Raw genomic sequence first — 19,913 nt, 5'->3', positions numbered from 1 at the left:
GCTCAACCAAATTGCACCAAACTCTCCTGTTTCATTCTTGTCTGTTGAACCCTTATTGTTATATCATTATCATTATATAGCTGTATGACTGTACTGTTCTATTTTTGACCAGTTTCAGCCACTAACAGCAATTGCAATTGTAACTAGTAGTTTACTGAACAATAGAAAAGTGTTCGTTATGTTTTACACAGACAGAATAGAAGGAATTGAAAAAGAAATATTGTGAGGTGGACATGTCCCCACTGGACGTGTATGCATACATTTACACTTAATAGCTACATTTACATCCACAGAATATAACATCTTATCCAGAGCAAATTACAATCAGTAGTGACAGGGACAATTCCCTTTGTGTCTTGCTCGGGGACACGGTGGAAGTAAGTGGGGTTGAACCTGGGTCGTTATGTACAGCTATAATAGCTATATACTTACATACAGTTACATTCATTACTCATACATACGTGTTTGCAATTAAAACTTTGCATCTATGGTTCTTCATTTATCTCCATGAGTGAAGGACAGGTTGAGATCTCTTGTTTGTTTGTATGTGTGTGTGTGTGTGTGTGTGTGTGTGAGACTTGATTATTTAAGTGGCCTGTACAGGGAACTGTTTGTGATGCAGAAATCAGTAGCGGCGTTGGTTTTCATCTTCTGCATGACGTCTCCATCACCCTCCCGTCTTTTTACTTTCTCTGCAATCAGCCTCTACTGTGCCTCAGTACGTCTGTTTTTCAACCCTGGGGATCGCCTCCGGTCACACTCCTCTGTTCTACATCAGACGGGATGTGTGTGTAAGATTGTATATTTGTCACGTACGTGTGTGTCTGCTGCTGTGAGGTGGGAATTTTCTTATTTGTGTGTGTGTCTCCTCTGTCTAAGACGCTGCAGTAGTGTAGAGAAAGCTGCATCGTCTGGCCACGCCCACTCGACTCTTATTGGCCCTATGGCGCCACCTCCCTCCCCTCACTAATTTGTATTCAATGCAGAGGGAGAGGGAGAGAGGGAGATTAAGGTGAGGCAGAGACAGAAAGAGTGAGAAGCCGAGACCGTGAGGAAAGAAGAGGCAGAAAACAGACTGGCAGCAGGAGATGTAGACAGGAGGCTGGGCGAGAGAGAGAACGACAGAGCGAGGGAGAGCGACCCGGGAAGGGACCGAGGGAAGGAGGGAGAGCTGCAGAGAGAGGGGGGGCGGGAGCGAGAGTGGTTTCTGGAACTGCGGCGTGTGTGTGTAAGCTGATTTTGTGTGTGTGTGTGTGTAGATCTGAAAGGACTGTGTGTGGGTTCCCCACAAGCGACTAAGAGGAACCAGGAAATCTCCATCGCACCCAGATGCTGAGCCCCAGAACGAGTGTGTGTGTGTGTGGCGTCATAAAGGAGCTCTGCCAGAGAGGACAGACTGAGGAGCTGGCCGTGTGTGTGTGCGCGTATGTGTGAGCCACACTGGCCGTGTGTGTGTGTATGCCCTTCTTACCGTGGCATCCTCCTGAACCCCAGGACGGTATATGGATAGGAGCTCCCTGTATCAGCTCATCCAAGAGCAGGTAGGGTTACTATGGTTACGGTCTCCTCTGCATCCGTGTGTGTGTGAGTGCATGAAGGGTGAAGGGGTGATTGTACCGATGTCCAGACAATATTAGGTGGTTAGCATGGTGCTTCAGTTATGGTGTGTGTGTGTGTGTGTGTGTGTGTGTGTGTGTGTGTGAGATATGTGTGTGTGTATTAAAAGGGCAGACTTGTGGGAAAGCCCCAGGTGAGGTACAGTGCTGGAGCTGAGGTGAGGAACAGGCCATACATCCATTCATCCATTCATCCATTCATCCATCCATCCATTCATGTGTGCATGGTTGTAAGGTTCTATCTGTGTGTGTGTGTGTGTGTGTGTGTGTGATCAAATCCATTGATTGAGCCATGTACAAAACTGTGTGTGTAATGGCCTCTTCGTTTCTGACTGAATGGCTAATCCATCTTGATGTTATGCTGTGATTGGGGGATTAAGGCTGATTGACGGCCAATCATTCAAAGCGGGAGGCGGGATCAGTCCTCTGCCATTAGGGCCAGGGGTCACAAAAGACTCATCAGTCAGCAGCCTGGGTTGTTTGTGGGTGTGTATCTGGTTCTGCCTTGTGAAAGTTTATTGGTCTATTCCTGCGCAGGGAAACAATGCTGAAGTGGAGCTATTTTTAGCTTAACACACACACACACACACACACACACACGCATACACACAGATACACACAGAGTAGCCCATATAGGCATGTTGCAGCAGTGGTGGGTTCTCGCTGAATAATGCTGCAGCCTCGTGTACTCACACTGACGATGTGTGTGTGTGTGTGTGTGTGTCAGTGGTTATTTGAGCACCATGTGAGACCCAGGATGTTTGAAGAACGAGAAAAATAGGAACAAGGCGAAGGGGACAGCAGAGTGGGCTGCAGTCCTGGTCCTGGACGACCAACCCACTAATTATCATTAGCCTTTTCATAAGCATCTGGTTGGGGGTCTTCCAGAAGTGGACTTGAGAACCATTGGTCTTACCCACTACTACTACACACACACACACACACACACACAGCTAAATCATTCCAGTTATTCTTCTCCTTACACCTGTGTCATGGCTCGTCCACCCTCTTTCCACGTTCCTCTATTCCTCCCTCGCACCCTCAGACACGTCGGCAGTTTCTTTCCTCCAGTCTTTTAACCTTTCCCCCCCGTCTCTCTCCCTTCGCTCTCCTTCGCTCCGTCTTCCTCTTTCTTCCTCACTCGCTCCTTCTCGCCCTCCCTGAAAAGCATTGTGAGAGCGTGTCACATATTGCACGCAGTATCCATGACAACGCCGCAGCAGCATGTCAGAGCTCCCTCCTCTCTGTTCAATCACTCCGTTTCCCCGCTTTTTCACCATCCCTCTCTCCGCCCCCCCCTCACACCGTCCTCAGGCTCATCCTCTCACTCTGTCTGCTGTCTCTCTCCTCTGTGACCCCAGAAAGAAAAAAATAATTCATACATCTCACACACACACACACACACACGCACACACACACTCCATTTTGCAGATGTATTTAACACAGTCATAATATACAACATGCACATGGCCAAGCACACACAACGAGTACACACACTGTTAAATAGCAATGTACACACACACACTACCATTGTTAAATGCTAGAAAACATTAATACACACAATCACAGTTTACCACATGCAAACACACACACACACACACATGCGACACTCACAGTGCCGGCATTAAACAAATAGTGATGCTGCCTCACAGGGGCTGTCAATTGGCCTGTGTTCTTTCCAACAGCTTTTCGTCTGAGACTCAGAGTTAAGATGCAATTTTCACACACTATCAGGGCCACGTGTGTGTGTGTGAGTGTGTGCGTGTGAGTGAATCATGGCAGAAACAGATGGGCACGGCAAAATATGTTGTGTGTGTTTTTATTTCAGCACTTTTCTGTCCTTTTTTGCCCCTCTCTCTCTCTCTCTCTCTCTCTCTCTCGTGCAAGCGTGGTGTAAAGCGGAGTAAACAGAGCTAAAATTACGCCATGTTCTGCAAAAACATACAACTTTTTAACATTAATTATTTATCCGGGGAAAACAAATACGCATATAGCCACCCTCCCCGCGCAGAGACTATAAACTATTCATCACCTGGAAAAATATTATGCCTTTTGCTAACACACACACATGCTCACACACTACGGGGAATTATAAGAGGTGATGCAATGGCTGTAAAAGTGTGAGTTACCCAGATCATTAAAAATTGAGACTACAGATCTCATTTGAACCGTGTGTGTGTGTGTGTGTGTTTTGTGTACAGCTGGACCCAGATCAGACTGGTTTTGTAGCGGTAGAAAACTTCGCCAGTCTGGTGCAGCACCATGAGCTGCAGCTGGACCCCACCAAGCTGGAGATGCTCTTCGCTCTGGTCCACGCCAACGAGCACGGCCAGGTCTGTTACCAGGAGCTCATCGAGCTGGTGAGTTCTCACCACATACAGCTTCTGAGACCGTATTATTTAATACAGCCTGCATAAAACACACAGCATCAACCAATAAACTCTTTCTTCCAGTCTGCCTTATGCAGGAAAAACTACAACAGAGTGCATAGCATGATTGAGTTCGTATTTAGGGTCCTTCTGAACCAGATCTGATTACTTTCATTGAATGTAACCCAAGGGCGGGGACCAAATGCCATATATGTAAATGTAACCAATTAACACAAAGAATGACACTTTTTATTTGTAAGGTTCTCTCTATGGCCAAGGAATGTAGAACTGAACTTGTGGAAACTTTAGCTCGTTTTGCTCATGTAGAATTCATCCTCCTGACAACTGCGGTGATGGCTCTGCCTTGACTCAGTTAAGATTGAGGTTTCTTGTTGGTCCTAAATTCATGGACAAAAATCTGTACCACACTCTGGCCCTGGTACACACAAATACACACTCCTAACACACGGATGCACATGTGTTCTTAACAAAATGTGAGGTGACAGATCAAAGAGCACACAAAAATAGAGCACATTACTGTATTGTCCTCATTTCCTGAAAAGCCACGCCCCTCAAAATCCCAGTTTCTACTTCATTGGTAGGTCACTGGTGTGCAGCTACTGTCCAATGTTAAGGCCCACCCCCGCAACCACACATACACAAAAAAAGTGTTGGATGGTTTTAAACAACTTTTAGTCAAGAATTACAGGTCAATCAACCCAAATATTAAGACAATCATTAAATATGCTGCATGAAATTACTATTTAAAATAATTTATTACTTTAAATAAGTGCTCTCCTATACTTAGATACAAATGATGTGCACATAGGCATGTTTGACAGCTGTCACGCACCCTACATCCTCATTCTGGACTAATTAAACCCCTTCCTGTCAATACGTCACACAAGCAAGTGCAGCGTGGGATCCAGTCTCCTCCCTTTCTCTTCCGTTTCCCTCCATTCCTTACACCTAATGCCCCTCTTGCATGGACCACCAGTTGACATCACAAAAGTGTCATCTTGGGCCCACAGCCATGACCAAACCACATCTATCGGTGGATTCAAGGATTATGATTGGTTACCCAGTGTGATAAATTAGTCAATGGAGCCTACGCTCTCCATCAAGAAACAGTGATTCTGGTGCACTGAGACTGTTGGTCATGTTCGATCAAACACACAGACCATCTAGAAGCAGAGAAGCACACACACGCACACAACGTATAATGCCCACTGTGCACAAAACCGCAGACACACTGTTGCCGGGTTGTCCTGGGTTTTAGACCATAATCACTAAATCATGAAGTGTGCTTGTTTTAAGAGAAGTCTGTGGTGGAGAGACATAGAACACCTGCGGTATGTATGGACGTGTGGAAATCTGGGTCAAGAAAAGAGAGTGGAGAGGAAGCAGATAGCATGTCAACGTGAGTGTGTGTGTGTGTGTGTGTGTGTGCATATAAGAGTTTGTAAATTGTGTGTGTGATTCATTAGATTTTTCTGCTGTATTTTAAAATGTTTCTGTCAGGATCCGGTCCGAAATGGGGGTTACTCCGGTCCAGGATCCGGACCGGAGTTTCATTGTTGTCCTGTGAAATGTTCCCTAATCGTTTTCACCTGTGTTAATTGTATAAAGCTGCCCTGTTCGTTTCTGTTCGCTGTCAGGTCTTTAACGTTATGTTCCATGTTCACCAGTGTTTATGTCTCGAATGTCTCCCCTGTCTTGTGCTTCACCAATTAAACCCCGTTTTCGTGATATCAGGTGAAAGCGTCCTTCATTCTTCGTTCCTCGTCACTCCTCGTCATCCTCTCCGTGCACCCGCCGCGTCATGCCCGCATGGTCGTGACAGTTTCTTCTGCATCATTCTAATGAATTGCAAATAGGGGGTGATGCTGGTTGAAGACCCATGCACGTTGGTTCAACTAAAAGCAGCAACAAAGCCTTTGTCATATTGGACTATAATTTGAAAAAGTAGAGAAAAAAAAAAAAACTAATTAACGATGTTGGCTGCATCTCTGTTGATTATTTGATTGAAATTGAACCTTTGGGTTACTATACATGCAAACCTAATGGCACCGAATATCCAGATTACTTGTTAAGTGTGTATTCTCTTGTGTTCCAGTGCAGAGATATTTTATGAAGTTAGCATGCTAATTAGCTAACAGCAGCCGCCAGCCAGCAGCCAGGCTTGTAATACCAATGTGTACCTCAAGGGAAGACAATGAGCAAATCTCACAATAACCAGGAATTTATAAATATGCATGTGTGCTTTAATATGAGTTTTAGTTACAGTCGATATTGAATGCATGTGCATCAATGGTGCAAACCTATTTTGGTACAAATCTCCAGACATGCATCTTCACATATGTAAAATAAGTCTTTGCACAAAGGCATACATCTATTACGGATCATCTGGGATGTGCACTTGTGTGCACCATTCTAAATCTGGACACAATTATAATAGCTGTGTTCCCACTGTGTCAGCTTATATTTGGCATGAGTGTGTGTGTGCATGATGTGTGTATGTGTATGTGTGTGTGACAATCTTTTTCCTCTCTTCTTGGCCCTTATATTTGTCTGTTTGCATACTGTCTGAACCTTGCATTCCAATCCAAACAGTTTTCTGTGTTACTGTGTGGTCGGTCGAACAGATGTGACGGATTGGCCAGAGTGTCCCCGGCTCGGCCTGTGAGAGCCCTTGGTCTCCCAGGATCATTATTATTATTTTAAAAGCTCAAGTCTGCACACTTTATCCTGGCGCTTCCAACTCCATTGTTCTAGCCATGTTGAGGTTAAATAAATGTCCTCCAGCCCTTTTATGATAGTCAGAAAAATAACTAAAAGTTTCGGAGCAAGGCTTTAACGAGATGTAAAATACCCAAAAAATTGAAGTAATGAATTTAGTATTTGTTGTATTAGGAGAAAGTGAAATATGTTAAATCAGTTAATCAGAGTCTCCTCTTTTTACCTTCATGGCTGCTTTGCTCATCATCATCATTATCAAAAGCCGCTTCATGAGATGCTCATTAACATGAGTGGAAGATAAGAAAGTGTTCAGCATAAACCTTCAGGACTGTAGGAAACTTAAGGTGGTGGAGAGAAGTCAAGAGTGTGAATAAGCTGCTTTTGGAAAGACGCAAATGTTCTCCTCTTTACCTTGTTTGCTATTGTTTTGTTTATTACATAACCTCATGTGTGTTCATTTCATAGTCCTGTGTCTTCAGTTTTGTTCTATAATATAAATCATGCAAGATCCATAAATGAGTAGGTACATCCAGACTTTTGAATTGTAGTGTAGATATAAGGAGATATACAGTACAGGCCAAAAGTTTGGACACACCTTCTCATTCAGTGCGTTTTCTTTATTTTCATGACCATTTACATTGGTAGATTCTCACTGAAGGCATCAAAACTATGAATGAACACATGTGGAGTTATGTACTTAACAAAAAAAGGTGAAATAACTGGAAACGTGTTTTATATTCTAGTTCCTTCAAAATAGCCGCCCTTTGCTCTGATTACTGCTTTACACACTCTTGGCATTCTCTCGATTATGGTTTTCCAACAGTCTTGAAGGGGTTCCCAGAGGTGTTTAGCACTTGTTGGCCCCTTTGCCTTCACTCTGCGGTCCAGCTCACCCCAAACCATCTCGATTGGGTTCAGGTCTGGTGACTGTGGAGGTGTTCATTCATAGTTTTGATGCCTTCAGTGAGAATCTACCAATGTAAATGGTCATGAAAATACAGAAAACACATTGAATGAGAGGGTGTGTCCAAACTTTTGGCCTGTACTGTATACATTAGATGTGTGATATACATTTTCTTCTCTATAACCTGTTGTGTGCAGTGTTGTTATCCAGATGGATTTTTTTCATTGACATGTAACCAGTTTATATTGGGCTGTAGAGACAGGCAAATTTGATGGCAGCAGTGGGTACGCTTGGCAGTGTACCCAATCTTTTTTTTTTGTTTGTTTAGTTCTTTCTGCTGATTCAAGTGTAATTGCAGTGCAAGGATGAAGGACAAGACATCGATGTGGTTGTCTTAGTGGAACTGTGGCTAATTCTAGAATATACATGATATTGCCAAACTCATACCAATGATTTCTTAATGTGGTTTGGCAGTTAACAAGTCTGGAAACTCGAACATATCCTTGAAAAAATATCTTTTTTTTTAACTCTCCTTACTCCCTTTCACAGATGAACAGCAAGCGCAGCAGCAGCTTTCGGCGGGCCATCGCAAATGGACGCCGTACTCTGCAGCGCGAGATCCTATTGGACGAGACAGGCCTCGGCCTCTACAAGAGGTTTGTGCGATATGTGGCCTACGAGATTTTGCCATGTGAGACAGACCGTCGCTGGTACTTCCACCAGAACCGCCTGTGCCCGCCTCCTGTGTTCATGGCCATCATCACCATTATTCAGGTAACACACCGGCCGTAACTATTTCAAACAGGCTTTGTGCTCTTAGAGTGCAGCACGTTGAATTGCAATATACTCTGTGCACCATGCAAATATTGTGTTCCTGAAAAAGAAAAATGTTGCAGAGCTGCTATTTATGAACTATCCCTCCTTGCTACAAATCATATATTGTTGTTGTTGTTGTTGTTGGAAATATTGATCTTTTGCACCACCTAGTGTCAGATTTTTGTGCGAGCCGAGAAACAATAAAAAGTCGACCTATTGATGCTGTCAGTGATGCTGTTCTCGCTTAACATCAGCATTTACCCACGACCTGTTCCACATGCTCTCGTGTCCCAGCTCCCAACAGAACTGTTGCCATTCCAATTTACATTTACAATTACTCACTTAGCTTGTCCAGAGCGGCTTACATTCTGTAATTACAGGTTGGGCCCCTCCCTGGAGCCGCATGTGTTGATCAGGTACAAGGCAGGATTTATGAGATTGGAGTTTACCTTTTTTAACTGTAACATCTGGCAACATGAAAAATAATACAAATAACTACAACTACACTTCTGCATTTCTTGTCGTCAACCTATGAGGAAAGACTCCTCAGTCTCAGAAAGAATATCGTGTATGCACACATAGTACAGTTGTTTGTTCAGGAATTAACAACTAAATGGTAAAAATGGAAAAAATATTATCCTGTGCGTACAAGTTTCTGTACCACAGTATGTGGTCACAAGTTAAGGACAGATATTTAATATTTCTAAAGCTAACTCTTGGGACGCTGCTTGTTTTGAAGGAATTTAGACAAATGTTTTTTTATGAGAAGCCGCCAATAATGCTCACAGCGAAAGCATTTAACTTGTCATATAAATCAATGTGAGAAGTATAATAGGTCCCTTTGAGAAGTACAGTCTACTGTGAAAATTTCCAGTAAAATTTGGGTCCAGTATAGACTAAAAGTCAATAGTACGACCGATCTCTGTGTAGTCTTCCCGTCAGCTGACTCCGTTATCTTGCAGTATGCACAGAATATGAGTTTCCATCATGAGGTGAGTATTTTACATTTTGTGAATGAATTTAGAGTAAATCATTTTAAATTACTTGTGCGCAGTTCATGATACTTTAGGGGCTCCGTACGCTACTTTTTGTTAAGTCTGTGTATCAGTGAACCAGCCAGTGAATGTCCATTGTCTTCAATTCAAAGCAAGGGATCATTACATAGCCTTAAGACTTAATATGAACATCTTTCAGCTACATCGCATCTCTTTCCCTTGACGAGGTCTGATAATAGTTATAGGATATTGGGGAGGGTTGATGAGAGTATTATCTTCCTTCAGGCCTCATAACTATGACAAATCTGGGAGATTTTTAAATGAGTAATAAATATGGGCAATATAATTAAAAAGATAACATGAATTTGAATTGAGTAATGACACTTTACAGCAATGCATTTTTCTCTACAGTTGATCTGAGTAATGTGATGGCGATTCTAGCCCTAGTCGGTTTTTGGTTTTGGTCTTGGTCTCGCCTTAGTGTGTCTTGGTCTTGGTACCCTCAAGTCTCGGCTGTGTCTTGGTCTTGGTACCCTCCGGTCTCTGCAATGTCTTGGTCTCAGTTTAGGTGGTCTTGATTACAACACTACTTTATGGGTCGGCTGGTTGGTAGCAAAAAGCTAATGCCGCTCTGAAACTTTCAAAGAGAAGTTAATGCGAACTCACTTAAAAAAAAAAAAGGCTTTGAAACTGCAGCTTTAAACTGTGTCAGCACTTGACTTCTGCCGTTTCTGGGAAGATAAATGGCAAGGACTTCAGCCCACTAATTGTTCACTGAACACGATCAATGCTGGTGATGGGACGTGCCTCCACCAGCCATCTTGAAAAGGCCCCAAAGAGCAACCAAGCCTGCGATGGCATGAATTTACAACGATAAAGACTTGAGTAACCGGCCGTAAAATCTGTGTTTTTGTGTGTGTTTTGTGTAGATCGTGGTGTTCCTCTGCTATGGGGTGATACTAAATAAGTGGGTTCTGCAGACCTACCAGCCTGACTTCATGAAGAGTCCCCTGGTCTACCATCCTGGACACAGAGCTCAAGTCTGGAGGTTCTTCAGCTACATGTTCATGCACGTGGGGTAAGTCCCTCAGAACACCGATTACATTACTGTTTCCTGCATGTGGGTTAATATAACAGGAGTGTGTGTGTGTGTTTCAGCCTGGAGCAGTTGGGCTTCAATGCTCTGTTGCAGCTGATGATTGGCGTTCCCCTGGAAATGGTTCACGGCATCCTGCGCATCAGTCTGCTCTACATGGCCGGAGTAGTAGCAGGTGAGGTAGAGTTAATGAATGTGCGTCATTCAGACCATGTTTGTTAGTATGTGATGAGAGGAATAAACTTGAAGGGTGGTCCTGTGTCATTTGGGCCCGGTGGGTTCCCGTGGAATGTCCCATCCGGCACTGAGTCTTTGTGTTCTGCAGAGATGGATTTAACCATGCATTATGGTAAATTGCCTTGTGTACAACTTTTATTGATCAACTTAGTCAGAAGTCTGTGTGTTTGTGTGTGTGTGTGTGAAAGAGTGCTGATCTCAGGTCTCTGCAGCAACAGCCAAATGGCACGTTATAGATGATCTGTCAGAGGTTAACAACCCACACACGCTCACACCTAGGCCAGAAATCAACAAGCTGTGGGCTTTGAACCAAAGAGGTTCCGTTGCCATAGTAATAATTGCCTTTCTTTTGTTGCCATGGTCATGATAAAGGACCTCATTGTGTCCATTTCACAGCCTGACCTGTATGACCTTCTGGCTCAGAGTGTGAGTGTGTGTTTTATGGCCTGAAGTCAGACCCCTGCGTTGTGCATGTGTTGTTCTGAGTGCATGTGAAGGTCACGCTGTACTTATTAGCATAAATACCCCCCCGTCTCTCTCTTTCTCTCAGGCTCGCTGACTGTCTCCATCACTGACATGCGTGCACCGGTAGTCGGAGGCTCAGGGGGCGTCTATGCTCTTTGCTCCGCCCATCTCGCCAATGTTGTCATGGTAACATTATTTCCACTACTGTGAAAATTGCAATTAGGATGAAAGAGGAGAAACCTAAAATTTGTAAAATTAAGAACTGGGAGAATAAATATTCACAAAAAGAGCAAAAAAATGTGCCTTTGGTTACTGAAGTAAATTTCAGAAGTAAGCTTTAGGATGCTTTGTTAGATAAAGGTAATTAAACATGGGTAATTATTACTCTTGGTCCTCACAAAAATGTGTTTGTTGGCAGAGAAAATCTATATCTGGGTAAGTCTAGTCATTATAGATCTGACAGTCCTGGAGAGAAAATCACTTTGTCGATACATTCTGTTCCCTTGCATAGGAACAATTCGAAACAAAGCACAATGTGTAGTTTGTGGTAGGTTTATAGATGGTGGGAATTCCATCATTTACTCTCTCTATGCTATATTCAGGTAGCTCCATAATTTTCCTGTGTATTTATTTACATATTTTCTTCTGGAAACATATTGAAACGTACATATTGATAATCATCAACATTTTTCTCAAGCCCATATTCTTCAGCCAATTCAAAATTTCTATAATTTCTCTACATTTTTCAGTTTATTACAGTTTCAGTAGGGGTCTTGTATTACTGATGAGAGTATGGCTATATGTGTCTGTTGTAGAACTGGGCTGGCATGAAGTGTCCCTACAAGCTCCTGCGAATGGTTCTGGCGCTGGTCTGCAGTAAGTACTTCCTGTGTGTGCAGCATTCCTCTGCAGTGGGTTGCTGTGTGCTGTGCAGGGTTCTGGACACTGTCTGTGTGAAAAACATCTCTCAGCAGCTCTGTGTGTGTGTTTGTCTGAATTTTTCTGCAATGAGCCTGTTCTCTGCAGTTCTCTGAACTGTGTGTGTGTGTGTGTGTGAGCAATTATTGATACTTTCTCTTTGCAGTGAACTTTTTGTGTATCTATTTCCACCAATACATGTATGCTCTGTGCTCTGTGTGTGTGTGTTGGTTTGCGCATGTACTGCTGTTTGACAAATTTTTTTTTATTGAATATTGTGAACCATATTGCCACTCTTAACACTTCACAACAATGTATTTTGTAAATGGTTACATTTAATTGGTGAAATAGAGTAAATTGCCCAATTACAACCATATTATTGTAATGTGTCTTTTAATAATTGTGTAATGCACATTCAGCACAAGAATATTTGGCCTAATTTCACAGTACTGGTGTGTTCTCTCCAAATCTGTAGTGAGCTCTGAGGTGGGCCGAGCCGTCTGGTTGCGCTTCTCTCCACCCCTTCCCTCCTCCGGTCCCCAGCCCAGCTTCATGGCCCACCTGTCCGGGGCGGTGGTGGGCATCAGCATGGGGCTGCTGATTCTGCGGAGCTATGAGGAGAGCCTGCAGAGTCAGTGCTCTTGGTGGGTCCTTATTTTCTCCTTCATCACCTTCCTCCTGTTCGCCGTCTTCTGGAACATCTTTGCATACGAGCTGCTAGGGGTGCAGATCCCTCCCCCTCCCTGAAGACCCGCCTCCGGCTCACGCATCCACTTCACATAAGTGCTCCTCCTATTTTCTCTTTCAACCAGTCACGGTCAAACACGGCCCCTAGCAAAATGAAACCAGGAACAAGAAAGGCGTGGCATAAAAAAAATGAAAGTGACTTATTCAGGTTGCCTTGGTTACACAGCAGCCAGCATCCACACCCAAGGGTAGGACACTTCAGCACCACAGACATAATAAATCTAAACACACTCAGCAGCCAGCACATGGTGAACACACCCAGCCAACCTCTAACACACACACTCAGCAAAACACAACAATGTCAGACATTGCAGGCTCACACACACTGAGATGTGGGTCAACATTGGACAGCGCCCTCCCATGGGCGCCACAGCTGGCTCGCACAAAAAAGAAAAAAGAAAGAAAAGTAAACAGACAGAAAGTTCTGATCCAATTCAGAGTGTTTGTGTGTGGGTACCCAGTATGTATTATATCCTCCCCTCTTCTGCCGCGTGTGTTTGCCTGTCTGTGTAAGACTGATGAGTCGGGTGAACACAATCGCGTCTCATTTCTTGTTCAGCCATAGAAGAACTGAGTTGCCATAGAAACTCCAAAGCCAAAATGAACACACCCCGATCTGATGCCCTCCTAACAACCCAAGCTGTGAACCCTCCCTATATCATTGTGTCTAGTGGCATCATTCATTCATCTAACATTCGCTGGAACAAGTGCCACAGCAAACCTGTATCTAGGGGGGACTGTTGCCGAGGCTACCAGCGGCAACTGTTGCCTGGGTAGCTGCTGTGTTTGGGTCTCCTCCACAGATGGTCATTACAGTCTTTACCAGAGTTGTTCTGCTGTCCTTGCTGGTTTTGAGAGGGATCTGGTGGAACGGTGTTCTCTATGATGCTTACAAACTGTTATGAACCTGACCTCTGATTGTCTGACACAGACTCTTTACTGAGCATTTCTTAAAGCCCTATGCTTTTTTTCTTTTGTATTGCACCTTTATTCATGGGTTTTGTTTTTTTGTCTTGTGAGTCTGGCAAACAGATAAGGAACATTTCACCCGATGCCAGCTGAATCTTGTGTGGACTGATTATTTTTGGTTTACTCCAGCCCTGTTTCTGACTAGTGCCAATATCCAGCTAAATGTTGCAGCTCTGTCTAGTGAAACGGATAGAGATGTGGAGCTGTCTGGCTCAGCTAAGGGAGAAGTTTTCAACATGCACACTGCCTGGATAAAATGTTGCTTTCAGTAATTTGAACATGTTTTAGTAGAACAATAGCAATTTTGATCAATCAGAATCTCACTTGCAAAACTCAAAATCCAGTTTTCAACAGATGGATATGCAGATGCCACGACAAAATGCATTAAATTGGTGTTATTTCATTTATCATTAGGTATGTAGAATACAGCTCTGCCACAAAAGCAAATTTCTCAATTGTAAAAAAAATATATATTATTATATATGATGTATACTATCATCACATTTGAATCAAAATTCTAGTTGTCATTAAAGAACTATAATAAACTATTGAACTATTATAAAGAACTCTAATGTCATGGTAATGCTAAACAACCAATTAAAGCAATTTATAGGCAATATTACATCTTATAATAATAACAAATTATGAAGGTTCCTGGGGACGTCGTGGGACTCGCCAGGAGTAGCCAGAGAGTGTTGCTGGGATGTCTGGTCTCATCGCCTTCATCTGGACAAGTGGATGGGAAACTGAACTGGACTTACTCTTCAATGGATGAGGGATGTCTGACATTTAGATATACTGTAGATTCTCTCTTTCTTTCCCCAGAGCTGTATATAAGATGCATTACGTATATTAATATTTAGGATTATTTTGTAATCGGAAAATCCATAATTCTATGTGAATGTCCTGAAGTCTGGGCATACGTATACGTAATGCAAGTTTGTGAAAAGCTGGATATTGACGAGTTTTGACAGCAATTTATTCCAACTGAAGAGCTGATATGTACATTTTGCACTGTTTCAAATAATCAAAAGCAACATTTTTAGTCAGGAAATTTCTACATCCTTTAGCCGTGTGTATGGGTGTAAGCCATGGTTGCTCATCTGTTTTGTGTGTGCAGTACAACAGCAGGCCAGTGTAGCGTATTAGACTTCCACTGTTACTTTACAAGCTCTGCTGTTACTAAAGCACTACTGCCCGGGTTATTACCGCCATCCTCACTGTACGTCTGCATATCTACGACTCAGTGCTAACCAGGACCAGACGTGTAGCTCGTTGTCTGCTTTCTCTTTAAAACGTGACTAGGTTGATAACCTAACCCGCCAGAGCTCGGCTGGGGGACTAACGTGACGCGAACCTCTCTGACTGGCTAGAGCCCCACCTGTTAGCTGCTAACCCTGACCAGGTATGTAGCTCCACTCAGTGCCTGACTCTTGGCCTACTTCGGTACCCTAAATTCCTGTGCTCTCTGCCACAAGCACTGGTTTCATAAGAACTGTATCGGCCAGCTCTCTATACCTGCCACTGGGATGGTCCCGTTTTCCGATTTCATGAAGGTCTAAACCGTCCAGCTTTTATGGAAGCGATAGAAGGCCACAAATTCACGTTTTGCAAATTTCCATTAGTTTTCATTCATGTCATTACCAGTAAACAATAACATAGAAATAGACTTTGAGGAAAGCCACTTTAGTAACATCTGGCATGTAAAATGTGATATAAAAACATTCATTATGTTCTTATCTCAAGATTATTACATCTTTGAAAAATGAGGATGATAGCTCAATGTCATGGAGAGAACTGTAGTATTGTTGTAAAATGGACTAAATGAAATGTGGGCTTCCGGACAGTCACTATCCCCTTATCTTTGTGGCCATCCAGTTCTTATACAGATCAGTGTCTAACGTAAAGAAGACCGAACAGGAAAAGGACGCCTCTTATCAGTACTGTGAGCTGCATTTTAGGGTTGCCGTTATTTCTGAGGTCATCTTTGTCGACTCTGTCCCCTTTATTCGCCTGCCAGTTTCAGATCTCTATCCCAGTAGTCCTCCCTTATTAGTCTTAGTCATTAGTCTTCAGTCAAAAGCCAGCAAGCCATCACTATTGTTTAACTTTAATTAACCCATTTAGGTGCTTTTGGTAATAGAAATTAGTTTTTGTTTGAATATGCCTTATCTCTATCAAACAAAAGCAGCATTTAAAGTAATGCTCAAAACATTGAGACATGAAATTCTGCTGAGAAGCTACAATGGTGATAAATGTCATGGGACAGTTGCCTTTGCATTGAACAATTGATTCCTACGTGACAACAGTTTGCAGATTTAGGTCTTAAATCATTCTGAACTTGAACTGGTGCTTTATGTGCCAGAATGAGGCAGATCATAGTACTCGCTGGAGACAAAAGCTGCATTGTAACTGCATCAAAACCTCAGCATTTGTGTGATGAAATAAAGCCAGACCCCATAAGAGTGGCTTTCCATATTTTTATATGGTGCTATTCACCTACACAGTGGAGCCCCCCCCAACGGATGAGAATATTCCACCTCTCTGGTGTTTACCCCAAGTTCTCTTTCTGCATTCTGCACTGGGCCTGCTTGTGTTCTGTGGAACGGCTTTGTCTCTTGGGTCACATTCAAGATTTTGCGATGAAGAAAAAGAAATTGGCTGCTTTTTGATTTAGTTTTTTCCTTGAAATGAATTCAAAGTTCGAAGTAGAATTAAAAATGGTGAAAACAGCAGCTCAACTCATCTAGTTGTGACCCACCTAACCCCTTTTCTTTTACACTCTGCTTTAAAATGGTGCCAAAAATGAGGAAAAAAATATCCTGTCTCAACCACTTCAGGTCTGGGACACAATTGACATGGTTTACAATTTTCAATTATGAGACTTTACAAAAAGTTCTACATTAAGCCTTTTTTTCCCTTTGGGTGAAACAAATAAAAAAAAAGATGTAAATATAGATAGTTTATATTACAGTTTTTGTTTTTTCAGTCATGTACGTAATGTAAATGTTGAAATGTTCTGAGCCATTTTATATGGTTTTTATCAGCTGTTTTTCTTTTGTACTGTTCATTCTACCTGCATCCATTTAGGAACAGTAAGAATAAAGAGTGGTACGGTGGCTTGATGATTCCCATGTCTCTGCGTGTGATTATATGCACCATGCATAAACAACTGTGGACTGGTTGTCCACTGGTGAATGAACGTGCGGGAAATTATATAGCATGTCTAGACAGTAGCAAATGAAACACCTTTTATATGCAACATTATAGACAGTCAAGTTAATGTTACTGTAAACACTGTTCACACACAGGTCTGCTGCTTTATAATCAGGAGCGACTCTTTTTGACAAAAGCTGACCACTATTGAAATTTGGCAGTGGGCGTGCTGTACAGTAGAGATATAAGGTGTTGTATTAATTTTCTATAACTGAATAAGGAGCACAGACATGTTATTGATTTGGAACTGAATGGAATTGAAGTTCTAGCAGCCAACATGGTCTATTGCATCTTACGCCTCTTCACCGTCTTCTCGTTGGACATCTCACTATTAGTTTTATTTGCTCGGGGGGTGACTTTCTTGACTGGTTGTCCACTGGTCTCTGGTTGGCCGAGAACAATGAACTCCTCCATCAGAGATGGCTGGAGCTGGTTGGCTGCTGCCCACGTCCACAAACACAGCTCTACCCGGTGAGGAGTCCAGTCTTTTTGACTGTCCACTGATGAAGATGAAATGGGGACATGTTAGTCAGCATCACATGAGGTGAGTTGGTTTCATGTTACCTGCTGTACCTTCATTAAGGTGCTGTGTTTTTGCGGTGATGTGCTGCAGGTAGCGGCTGAAGTGCTTGGCTGTGTATTGTACCGGGCATAACTCCGGAATGCTCTCCACACACTCATCTGCCATGAATGCCACCTCATCGCCTGCTCCCGCAGCAAGCACTGCTATAAAAATGTAGGGGGAAGGAAGGCAGACCAATGAAATTTATTTTGAAATATTCACTAAAGTTAAGGTGATTAATATACAGATCAGTGGCATTAAATATTTCAAGGCGGTCACAGCGGCAAATTAAATGAAGCCGCAGAAAGTATTATAAAAATGTACATTTACGCCATTTATGAGACGCCCTTATCCAGAACGACTTACAATTTACTGTTAACATGAGTGAAACTATTTAAAAGTTTTTTTTAACCTTCCCATCAGTAACTTTGAAATTGTTGTAAATGTGTAAAATGTAAATATTGATTATTAAAACATATAAGTTGCAATAATTGAATTTAATGACTGATATCTAGAGATGTCGGTCTCTCCCAACCCTGTAAAGTGATGAATGATCTCCTACAAGCAAAAGCCTACAGATGGAGAACAAAATAGTATAGCTGCTCAGAGAACAACAGGAGAACCGAGACTCTTTCTCTACACATACACATCATGCCACTGATTAATGAGAAGAATGAAAAACAGTTAAGGTAAATCAATATTGGATTTGAAATGTGGATTTTTTTAACAAAATATCTTGCGGTGGTGGTTTGTTTTGACTAGTCTTACTGGTGCCTAGTGTTATATATCAGATAAAAGTGTGGACATGGCAGTGTGTTCTCACCTGAGGCTGTGGCAGGCCCTATCCCTTTCAGCATGCTCAGTTTCGCAATGGCAGCTTCAACATCGGGCAACAGGTCGAACGCGTGTTTGGTGCAGCTCTCTACCTCCTCCTCGCTATTGGAAACGACCAGCCGCTGCAGTCCAGGTCGAAACCGGCCCCTCTAAACAAAACCGCCAGACATTTGCAGTGCACGTGCAGCTTCAGATAAACTCAGATTAGAGATAACATAAATACATTTTCACTGACGGCTAATTTCCATTCCATCAGCTTCACCAGTTCTGCGTGGACGAGGTACCGAAGTGGCCGGCCGGATATCAGCGCAGGAAGCTCCTCTTGATACCTATCAGACAGTCACAAATATTCCCCTCACTCAGCTGCCGGTGGTCCACAGGCACAAATCTCAAATTCCTCAGTGATTGTAACTGAGTTGGTGGGAAAAAAAGGCATGAATGTGGAGTGTGTGTTTTGATGGAAGCCTCGGGCGGCACAGCCCAGCATGCTCACCACTTGTCCAAATTCAGCAGTTTCCCCGCAGACCTCCCCTTGCCAGAAGCCTTTGTTGCCATTACAGTCCAATATTTGCCATAAACCCCTCTCCAAATGGCGGGGTCCAGACATCCAAATAACCCTTTGTCTGCTGGCATCTAAAGGCAGGAGACACAGAAATGAGAGAGAAGGTAGCAGTGTCAGGTAAGTGAAAAAGGTGAAACCACTAACTGGCTGTTGCTTAATGAACTTTTGCTCATTTATTTATGATTTTGTTCATTTGTGCTGCAGTATATCGAGGGGGTTGGGACGCTGTAATGTACAGTACAGGCCAAAAGTTTGGACACACCTTCTCATTCATGTGTTTTCTTTATCTTCATGACCATTTACATTGGTAGATTCTCACTGGTGGTATCAAAACTATGAATGAACACATGTGGAGGTATGTACTTAACAAAAAGGGGAGACCTGGCCTCCACAGTCACCGGACCTGAACCCAATCTGGATGGTTTGGGGTGAGCTGGACCGCAGAGTGAAGGCAAAGTGCTAAACACCTCTTGGAAGTCCTTCAAGACTGTTGGAAAACCATTTAAGGTGACGACCTCTTGAAGCTCTTGAAGAGTGTGCAAAGCAGTAATCAGAGCAAAGCAGTAATCAGAGCAAAGGGTGGCTATTTTGAAGAAACTAGAATATGAAACATGTTTTCAGTTATTTCACCTTTTTTTGTTAAGTACATAACTCCACATGTGTTCACTCATAGTTCTGATGCCTTCAGTGAGAATCTACCAACGTAAATGGTCATTCAAATAAAGAAAACCTATTGAATGAGAAGGTGTGTCCAAACTTTTGCCCTGTATTGTATGGATGACTAAACAGTTTCAAATCAAGTTACTCACTTTATCGCAGCAGGAACTGGGAGATCACAACCCCAACAAAACATGCGGGCCGTATACCG

The 19,913-nt window shown here is 42.9% G+C and overlaps 2 protein-coding genes across 3 annotated transcripts; one reads left to right on the top strand and one right to left on the bottom strand.

Moving 5' to 3' along the window:
* The first annotated feature begins 921 nt into the window (after positions 1-921).
* On the top strand, positions 922-17,001 carry rhbdl1 (rhomboid, veinlet-like 1 (Drosophila)). Its single transcript, XM_028970365.1, has 8 exons — positions 922-1,541; positions 3,818-3,976; positions 8,178-8,402; positions 10,369-10,517; positions 10,598-10,710; positions 11,323-11,423; positions 12,053-12,113; positions 12,631-17,001. Exons 1-8 carry the CDS (start codon positions 1,503-1,505, stop codon positions 12,900-12,902), a joined length of 1,119 nt encoding a protein of 372 aa, XP_028826198.1. The 5' UTR covers positions 922-1,502; the 3' UTR covers positions 12,903-17,001.
* Positions 17,002-17,107: 106 nt separating this feature from the next.
* On the bottom strand, positions 17,108-19,912 carry LOC114784724 (uncharacterized). 2 transcript variants are annotated; one of them, XM_028970342.1, is made up of 6 exons: positions 19,855-19,912; positions 18,977-19,116; positions 18,719-18,812; positions 18,473-18,632; positions 17,661-17,813; positions 17,108-17,587 (listed from the first exon to the last, which is right to left on the bottom strand). In XM_028970342.1, the coding sequence occupies exons 2-6, from the start codon at positions 19,114-19,116 to the stop codon at positions 17,370-17,372; spliced, it is 765 nt and encodes a 254-aa protein (XP_028826175.1). In that variant the 5' UTR covers positions 19,855-19,912; the 3' UTR covers positions 17,108-17,369. The 2 variants fall into 2 exon arrangements, with proteins under 2 accessions (XP_028826175.1, XP_028826176.1); XM_028970343.1 differs by having other exon boundaries at positions 17,661-17,810.
* Between the last annotated feature and the right edge of the window lies 1 nt (position 19,913).

Source organism: Denticeps clupeoides, chromosome 2, assembly GCF_900700375.1.
Source record: "Denticeps clupeoides chromosome 2, fDenClu1.1, whole genome shotgun sequence".
Classification (NCBI taxonomy): domain Eukaryota; kingdom Metazoa; phylum Chordata; class Actinopteri; order Clupeiformes; family Denticipitidae; genus Denticeps; species Denticeps clupeoides.
Note: the sequence above shows the minus strand (reverse complement) of the source record. Positions and strands in the feature narration are given on the sequence as shown.